At 49.4% G+C, this 9738-nt stretch overlaps 1 protein-coding gene across 5 annotated transcripts in view; it reads left to right on the forward strand.

Moving 5' to 3' along the window:
• Positions 1–3048, forward strand: part of ZSCAN25 (zinc finger and SCAN domain containing 25) — a 49120-nt gene extending 46072 nt beyond the window's left edge. For all 5 annotated transcript variants that reach the window (XM_008248913.4, XM_008248912.4, XM_008248914.4 and 2 more), the window contains one exon: positions 1501–3048. In XM_008248913.4, coding sequence (XP_008247135.2) covers positions 1501–2333 — 833 coding nt within the window. In that variant the 3' untranslated portion in view covers positions 2334–3048. The remainder of the gene's footprint in view (positions 1–1500) is intronic.
• Positions 3049–9738: the final 6690 nt, after the last annotated feature.

The raw sequence follows: 9738 nt of genomic DNA on the forward strand, positions 1-9738 counted from the left end.
CGTTTTGTTTTTGACAGGCAGAGTAGACAGCGAGAAAGAGAGAAAGGTCTTCCTTTTGCCGTTGGTTCACCCTCCAATGGCCGCTGCGGCCGGCATGCTGAGGCTGGCACACCGTGCTGATCCGAAGGCAGGAGCCAGGTGCTTCTCCTGGTCTCCCATGCGGGTGCAGGGCCCAAGCACTTGGGCCATCCTCCACTGCACTTCCCTGGCCACAGCAGAGAGCTGGTCTGGAAGAGGGGCAACCAGGACAGAATCCGGTGCCCTGACCGGGACTAGAACCTGGTGTACCGGCGCAACAGGCGGAGGATTAGCCTATTGAGCTGTGGCGCCGACCTGCCCTTCATATCTTATCAGACCAGGAAGCATGGAGCACTGGCTTCTTTTATCTTCTCATGGCTTTCCCGGAAAGGGCTCTTTCCTCAGTGTGGTGTTGTTGGTTTTTTTTTTTTTTTTTTTTTTTTTTTTTTTTTTTTTTAAGATCTATATTTATTTGAAAGGGAGAGTTTATATATGTGTATGTGTATAGAGAGAGATTGATCTTTCATGCTCTGACTCACTCCCCAAATGACAGGCAGGCCAGGCTGAATCCAGGGGCCAGGAGCTTCCTCTGGGTCCCCCATGTGGGTGCAGGGGCCCAAGCACTTGGACCATCTTCTGCTGCTTTCCCAGGTGTATCAGCAGGGAGCTGGATCAGAAGTGGAGCAGCCAGGACTTGAACCATCACCCAAATGGGATGCAGGCATTGCGATGGCTTTACCCTCTGTGTGCAACGCTGGCCTTGTTGCTCCTTCCCTAGTACCTTTTTTTCTTCTCTTCATCCTCTTCTATAAACAACTGTTCTGTTAACTTAGGGAAAGTACAAGAAGGATCAGAGCGAGGATGGGAGGTTCAAGCCCGGGCCCTTCAGTTCTGTGACATACACCCGTGTAGAGGCACCATGCGGTTGGAGCCTTGCTGACAGCCTGGGCTCATCCATTCAGCCAGCCTTTCACAAGCATCTCCCCCTAGTCAGTCCCCTGCTGGGCTCCTGGGAGGCAGAGGGAGGAGCAGTGTGAGCAGGGCAGATTGTTGAACTAGTGTGCTGGCCCGTGGAGAGCCGCACGCTGCCCCCATCGCTGCACGCTGCCCCCATCGCTGCAGCAGGTTTGCAGTCGCCTGGGGAGGGTCGAACGTCTGATGGAGGCAGGCTGCTCCCGCAGGGTCCTGTGGTAGTGCTAAGTGCTGAAGAGGCCCAGGAGAGAGTAAGCAGGGCGTGTCTTGGAGACAGAATCAGCATGCTAGATTTTTAAAGGAGTTAAGTGGGAGGGCCTTCAAATTCGTCAGACTCCTCTGTGAAGAGGGAATTGGGAAGAAGTAAAGGAAAAGTCCGAGTTTTAGTTTCAGGTCCTCTATAAAGTGAGAGCGCTCCTCAAAGGGGGGAAGAGGAGCTGTTGATGGGACACGGGTGGAAGCGTGGCTTCCACAGGCTTTCCTGAAAAGGCCTTTTCATTTCTCCTGTAGGCCTCGGGAGCAAGGAGAAGGAGGCGAAACCCCAGCAGGAAGACGTCAAAGAGGCGTTTGCTGGGCTGACAGCAGAGAGGTTTGGGGACTCCGCTCTCCAGGGTCCTGGGCTTGGTCGGGCCTCTGAGCAGGAGCCTGGTGGCTCTGCGGGCTGCCTGCCAGGGCTTCCTCCCCCACAGCAGGGTGCTGCCCCGCTCCCCGACGACCTCAAGGCCCACGGCTCCTTCTGGAAGCCCTTCCAGTGCCGGGAGTGCGGGAAAGGCTTCAGTCGGAGCTCCAACCTGGTCCGACACCAGCGAACGCACGAGGAGGAGAAATCCTACGGCTGTGTGGAGTGTGGGAAGGGCTTCGCCTTGCGAGAATACCTCCTGAAGCACCAGAGGACCCACCTGGGGAAGAGGCCCTATGTGTGCAGCGAGTGCTGGAAGACCTTCAGCCAGAGACACCACCTGGAGGTCCACCAGCGGAGCCACACGGGGGAGAAGCCCTACAAGTGTGGGGACTGCTGGAAGAGCTTCAGCCGCAGGCAGCACCTGCAGGTCCATCGCAGGACGCACACCGGGGAGAAGCCCTACACCTGCGAGTGCGGCAAGAGCTTCAGCAGGAACGCCAACCTGGCTGTGCACCGGCGCGCCCACACCGGCGAGAAGCCGTATGGATGCCAGGTGTGTGGCAAGCGCTTCAGCAAGGGGGAGCGGCTGGTCCGGCACCAGAGGATCCACACGGGAGAGAAGCCCTACCACTGCCCAGCCTGTGGGCGCAGCTTCAACCAGCGATCCATCCTCAATCGGCACCAGAAGACCCAGCACCGCCAGGAGCCCCCGGTGCCCTGAGGGTGGCCTCATCACTTACCTTGCTGCTGGGCTTAGCGGGGAGCCTGGAGGGTGGGGTGCACAAGGGCACCTTGACACACAGTCTCTGTCACTCCCAAGCCCAGGGAGAGGGCACGGGCTGGCTGCTCGCACCTCGCCCCCGCGGTGCTAATGATTTCTGTTCCGTCTTTTACTGCAGACTGAGGTTTGTTCCTGCCGCGGGTGTTCACGCCCCCCAACCCCAAGTGCGGTGGTGAAGGCCAAGTTTTCTCATTGTTGGTAGCTTGAGCCTCTTTTTTCTGAGGGCTGTATCCTGCCTGCCTCTCTCCTCACCACTCTCTTTTCCATTTAACAAAAATTTCTGAATCCCTGCCATGCCCTGGCACCGAATGCTGGGGCAAGGGAGACGGGTAAGGCCCGAGTTGGGAGCACGTGTGAAACCATAACCCCGGGTGTGCTTTTGTTCTGTGGTGAATGCCATGCCCCTCTGACTGTAGCATTCCACCCTCATTGTAAAATTTCTCTGATCTGTTACTCCTCACATTATAACAACTGTCAACACAACCACTATTGGAAATTAATATTTTGCTATTGATCACTGAATAAACACGAGAGTATTTTTAAGAAAAATTCCATTCTGTAAAAAAAAAATTATTTAGTGAGTTGGAAAGATGACCTGGTATCAATGTCCTATGTTTGATGGTGCTGTACAGTGTATAAAGTACTTTTCTACGAATTCTCCTGTGATTCATTGCACAAGTTACTTTTTGAGGCCCTGGAGTGTGCCAGAAACTCCTGTGGGTGCTCAAGATGCGTCATTGTCAAAATAGGGGGAAGGAATGGCCTGACCTCAAAGAGCTTGTTTTAGTGAATGTGTTTAGCTTCAGGATCTGAATATTCCCATGAATCCCTGGGCCTGGGGTCTGAACCTGTACCCTTGGTCTTGTCAGCTTTTTGTCCTAGAACGTGTTTGCTGCCTTGTTTCTGAGTAGCCCCTGTCCTTGGTGCACCCAGACATTTGTCACCCAAGATCCTCAGTGGTCTGGATCCCAATTGGAGATGATGCGGTGATAGTAGCTAGTTTTGCATTAGTGCCAGTTTGGAAAAAATGAAGATGTTTGTAGGCATTTAAGAAAATTTCTTTTTTTATTTTTTTATTTTTTTATTTTTTTTATTTTTTGACAGGCAGAGTGGACAGTGAGAGAGAGAGACAGAGAGAAAGGTCTTCCTTTGCCGTTGGTTCACCCTCCAATGGCCGCCGCGGCCGGCGCGCTGCGGCTGGCGCACCGCGCTGATCCGATGGCAGGAGCCAGGAGCCAGGTGCTTTTCCTGGTCTCCCATGGGGTGCAGGGCCCAAGCACCTGGGCCATCCTCCACTGCACTCCCTGGCCACAGCAGAGAGCTGGCCTGGAAGAGGGGCAACCGGGACAGAATCCGGCGCCCCAACCGGGACTAGAACCCGGTGTGCCGGCGCCGCTAGGCGGAGGATTAGCCTAGTGAGCCGCGGCGCCGGCCCAGAAAATTTCTTTAAAAGTGAGAAGATGCAGTGTTTGTAGCTCTGCTTATGCTTTCATTTATTATTTTGCTGTCACTAAATGGCTTCCTGCTATTTGATGTTCTGGAAACCAGCTAGCCTGGGCTGCAGTGCTGTCGTTGGTGTGCTGAACACTGGCTGCTAAGTTCATGTGTCTTTTATTGACAGTGTACTATGATTGCAAGCTGTGGTTTGTCTCACAATCTGTTTGTCTCATGTCCTAATGTCTTTTACTGAGAGTTCTGCATGCCCCCCCACCCCACCCCCCTCTTTAAAGATTCATCAATCTCTGAGAGGCAGAGTTAATAGAGAGGGAGAGACAGAAAGGTCTTCCACCTGCTGGCTCACTCCCCAAAATGGCTGCAACGGCTGGAACTGGACCAGTCTGAAGTCAGGAGCTTCTTTGAGGTCTCCCACGTGGATGCAGGGACCCAAGGACTCGGGCCATCTTCCACTGCTTTCCCAGGCTGCAGCAGAGAGCTGGACCGGAAGTGGAGCACCTGGGACACTGGCGCCCACATGGGATGCTGGCACCACAGGCAGAGGCTTGGTCTACTACGCCACAGTGCTGAGCCCCTTTCTTTTCCTTTTGTAAGTAAGATTAATGGTAACCATACACAAAGTTGTGTTAGTCTGTTTTGAAACACATGATTTGTCACTTGTTTCTTGGTAGGTAGCTATTGGTGTTTGCTTTCAACTTAGTAAATGACCCTCCTCATTCTCCGACCCCGCAGCTGTGCCCACACGGCTGCACTAACCACCGCAGGGAGGTGTCAGAGATGTTGCGGGAGCTGCCACCCATATGGGATGCCAGCACTGCAATGGGAACTTCAGCTGCCACACCGCAGTGCTGGCCCCAACACACCATATCTTTTTTTTTTTTTTAAGATTTATTTATTTGAAAGAGTTACAGAGAGAGGTAGAGACAGAGAAAGAGGTCTTCCATCCTCTGGTTCTCTCCCCAGATGGTCGCAACGGCACCGATCTGAAGGCAGGAGCCAGGAGCTTCCTCCAGGTCTCCCATGTGGGTGCAGGGTCCCAAGGACTTGGACCATCTTCTGCTATAGCAGAGAGCTGGATCGGAAGTGGAGCAGCCAGGACTAGAACCAGCGCCCATGTGGTATGTCGGCACTTCAGGCCAGGGCATTAACCCGCTGTGCCACAGTGCCGACCCCAACACACCGTATCTTAACATTGGTTCCTTAGTATCAATATATTTTGTATTTGCGTTTCATTTTTCTTTTCTTAAAAAACATAGAGTAGTTGCTCCCTTATTTGTGGCTTTGCCTTCAATGGTTTTAGTTACCCATGGTCAACTGTAGTCTGAAAATATTAGGTGGAAGATTCTAGAAGTAAACAATTGCTTAAGTACCATTCAGAGTAGCATAATCATATCTCACGCCATCCACTTCCTCCATGGGATCTGAGTCATCCCTTTGTTCAGTGTGTCCATGTTGTACACACTATCTGTCAGTGGGTGGTCTTGGGTATCAGATCAGTGTTGTGGTATCACAGCGCTTGTGTTCAAGGAATCTTTATACCACTTAGTAGTGCCCTCCCAGCCCACCGCACCCAAGCACTCGAGCAGTGATGCGGACAATTTGGACCTGCCAGAAAGAGACTAGATCGTTTCCTTTAAGTTTACTGGTAAATGTTGTTGACTTCATAAGGAAAGAAAATTGCATGCTGAGGTTGCTGAGATTTACGCTAATTAGGAGCCTTCTCTCCATGAAGTTGTGAAGATGAAAAAATAAATTCATACTGGTTTTGCTGTTACACAGCAGGCTGCAAAAATTACAGCTGTGATATGTGATAGAGGCTTGATTAGGATGGAAAAGACCTTGTCTGTGGAAGACATGAACAGAAAATATGTTCTGATTGACAACGCGTAGTAGTGCCATTGATCCTAGAGTTCCCTGAAACGAGTGACACGTAGTCATTTAGGGGTAGCTTTGAACTGAAGGATAAATTAATTGGACAAGAATACTGAATAGCATCATTGGAAGGAATGCAGTATTAAAGTCCACTCATGATCACCAAAGGATGGCAACTTCTGTGGCCTCGCTTTGAAGACTTAGAAAGAGACAACTTCTGTTTGCAATCTTTTCAAAAGTTTTCAGCAACAAACCCTTCAGACAATCATCAACAGCCAGACCGTCAGCGTAGGTATAACTTCATAATCTGAAATCACCTCCTGGTGTGTTGTCAGAAAGTCAGTAGTAGCCGAATGCTGTAAGCCACGAGTGTCTAATTCTTCACCTCGCTTCATCTCATCATGCAGGTATTATCTCCCATCATCGCGAGAAGAAAAATACAGCTCAGCTAGATACTAGAAGGCGAGAAGTGAGGGGGGAGAGGGAGGAGGAGGGAGAGCATTCGTGTAAGTTTTATTGTTAAAATTGTCTCATTTTATTATTCTTCTTTCCTAAGTCACTCCTCTCAGATATTTTATTTTTTCAGGTATTGGAAGTATATTTTCTTTTTGAAAAAGCAATTTATTAAAATAGAAAAGAAAACATGTTGTATTTATGGGATTGGGCTTAAGGTCCTGAGTCTATAAGAATGATTATACTGCTTAACTTCCTGTAACAACACTGTGTATAGGATGAGAAAAAGGATGTTTCTTTCCCTGTGCCCCCAAGGGAGCAACCTCCAGGCCAGGGTTGGAGCCAGTATGAAAAGTTGCCATAGAAGGAAGACTTACCTACAGCCTGCATTGGAAGAGAGGATGCCGAGCCGGAAAGTCGTCTTTCCCCTCCGTGAGCAAGGTCGGTTGAATGTTTCTCATCTTCAGTCATTGCTACCCAACTGTTTTCTTCCTTGTTCAGTTCAGTTTTTCTCCCTTGGGGCCAAGTCATTGTGTTAGTCATGGCAAAAGCAGATTGAAGGAAGAGCATATCAGCTTTTCCCTGCATCATTTCTAAGGTTTGAGGTGATATTTTGTTACCTTTGTTGTGTGATTTATGTTTGGAGACTCGCCTGTATCCTGCTCTGCCAATCATCTCAACTCCTGATGGCTCAAGTAGACTGGGGTTCCAAATGCTTGTGTTAGGAATTGAGACACTCGGTAACCCGTATCATGGGTGCACTGGTAAGAAGGTGAGCTGGAAGATAGCTGAGGCCTGCTTTGCTCTGCACTCAGCCCCAAATCTGATTAAAGTCCTGTGTGAAGACAGAACTCTGTGACTGGATCCCAAGCAGGGACTATGACCAGGCATGTGGAGAGGAGGACTAATGAGGAAACGGGATGGAAGGAAAGGCATTCCATCTGTACATGTTGACTGTATGTCACACTGCCCTTCATTAACTATGGGCCAGGGAACTCCTTGGGCTCTGGCCAAGCAAAATAATTATTTTTCTTTGAATGGGGTCAGGGAGTTAAAGAGGGGATTGGTTATGGAATTTCCTCAAAAAAACTAAAACTCGGAACTGTGTAATCCAGCAGCCCCACTGCTGATTGTACATACAAAGGAAATCAGTAGTTGAGGAGACATCCGCACTTTCATGTTTACTGTAGCACTATGCAAAACATGGAATCAACCTAAGTGTCCATCAACAGATGAGTGGTAAAGACAGTGTGGCAGTGAGCACAATGGAATATTAGTCTTAGAAGGGTGAAATCCTGTTGTTTGCAGCAATGTGGATGAACCTGGAGGGCATGCTAGGTGGAAGAAGCCGAGCGCAGGAAGACAACTGCTAAATATCTCACTCATCCGTAGGATCCAGAAAAACTGGAAACTGGGATGTACGGGTTTAATGACTGGAGGAAGGTGGTCGTGGTAGCTCCCTGTGGGTATCTCTTTGGCACAGACTATTAGCATTCATCTTTTCACTTAGAATGTATTACCTTTCCTACCATCTCCAGAAGATCTGTAGCTAAATTTGTGTTTGCTGATGTGATTCCATCACTAGGGAGAGTTTATTCCCCTGTGAAAGGTCTGGGAATGCCCTATCCAAGGGCTAAAAACTTTGAGTTGCAAGTTACGTGTTGGAGCTGTAAGTGGATTCTCTAGCCATAGTCATAATGTAGGACCAGAAGATGCGTGTTCTCATCTTCTCTGTGGAGCCTGTCCCTGGGGCTTGGTTCCATTCTCAGCATAAGGCCCATGAACAGGAGTCTTGCTGGACCACAGACCCTGGTATAGCAGCTTCACAGCAGAGAGCTGCATCGGAAGTGGAGCGGCTGGGACTTGAACCAGCACCCGTATGGGATGCCGGCACTGCAGGCAGTGGCTTTACCTGCTATGTCAGAGTGCTGGCTCCAGGCTATTAATTTTTGTGTGTTAATTTTAAATCCTGCCACTTTACCAAACTCTTTTATGAGTTCCAATAGTCTCTTAGTGGAGTGTTTTGTTTCCCCTATATATAGAATCATGTCATCTGCAAATAGGGATAGTCTGACTTCTCCTTTCCAACTTGTATCCCTTTGATTTCTTTTTCTTGCCTAACGGCTTTGGCTAAAACTTCCAGGACTGAATTCAATAGCAAAGGTGAGAGTGGGTATCCTTGTCTAGTTCTGGATCTTAGTGGGAATGCTTTCAACTTTTCCCCATTCAATAAGATGCTGGCTGTGAGTTTATCATAAATTGCCTTGATTGTGTTGAGTAATGTGCCTTCTATATCCAATTTGCTTAGGGTTTTTATCATGAAAGGATGTTGTATTGTGTCAAATGCTTTCTCTGCATCTATTGAGATAATCACATGATTTTTACTTTCAGTTTATATGATATATAACATTTATTTTTTAAAAATATTTTTTATTTATTTGAGAGGCAGAGTTACAGACAGAGAGAAAGGTCTTCCATCTGTTGGTTGACTCCTCAAATGATCACAATGGCCGGAGCTGAGTCAATCCAAAGCCAGGAGCTTCTTCTGGGTCTCCCACATGGGTGCAGGGGCTTAAGGGACATCTACTGTTTTCCCAGGCCATAAACAAAGAGCTAGATCAGAAGAGCAGCTGGCACACAAACCGGTGCCCAGTGGAATGCTGGCACTGCAGGCAGAGGCTTAGCCTACTACACCACAGCACCAGCCCCGTATCACATTTATTGATTTGCCTATGTTGAACCATCCCTGCATACCAGGGATAAATCCCACTTGGTCCAGATGAATGATCTTTCTCATGTGTTGTTGGATTTGATTAGCTAATATTTTTTTTAGGATTTTTCCATCTGCATTCATTAGGGATATTAGTCTATAGTTCTCTTTCTCTCCCTCCTTTTTTTTTTTTTTTAAGATTTATTTATTTATTTGAAAGGTCGAGTTAAAGCAGAGGGCTGGCGCCGCGGCTCACTAGGCTAATCCTCCACCTTGCGGTGCCAGCACACCGGGTTCTAGTCCCGGTCAGGGCGCCGGATTCTGTCCCGGTTGCTCCTCTTCCAGGCCAGCTCTCTGCTGTGGCCCCAGAGTGCAGTGGAGGATGGCCCAAGTGCTTGGGCCCTGCACCCCATGGGAGACCAGGAGAAGCACCTGGCTCCTGCCATCGCATCAGCGCGGTGCGCCGGCCGCAGCGCGCCAGCTGTGGCGGCTACTGGAGGGTGAACCAACGGCAAAGGAAGACCTTTCTCTCTGTCTCTCTCTCTCTCTCACTGTCCACTCTGCCTGTCAAAAAAAAAAAAAATAGTGAAGTAGAGGCAGAGAGATAGAGGAAGAGGGAGGAAGAGGAGTCCTCCATCTACTGGTTCACTCCCCAAATGGCCCACAGCCAGAGCTGTGCTGATCTGAAGCCAGGAGCCAGGGGCTTCTTCTGGGTCTCCCACACAGTTACAGGGGCCCAAGGACCTGGGCCATCTTCTACTGCTTTTCCATGCCATAGCAGAGAGCTGGATAGGAAATGGAGCTGCCGGGACTTGAACCGGCACCCATATGAGATGCTGGCACTGCAGGCGGCAG

This window comes from Oryctolagus cuniculus, chromosome 19 (genome assembly GCF_964237555.1).
Source record: "Oryctolagus cuniculus chromosome 19, mOryCun1.1, whole genome shotgun sequence".
NCBI classification, from domain to species: domain Eukaryota; kingdom Metazoa; phylum Chordata; class Mammalia; order Lagomorpha; family Leporidae; genus Oryctolagus; species Oryctolagus cuniculus.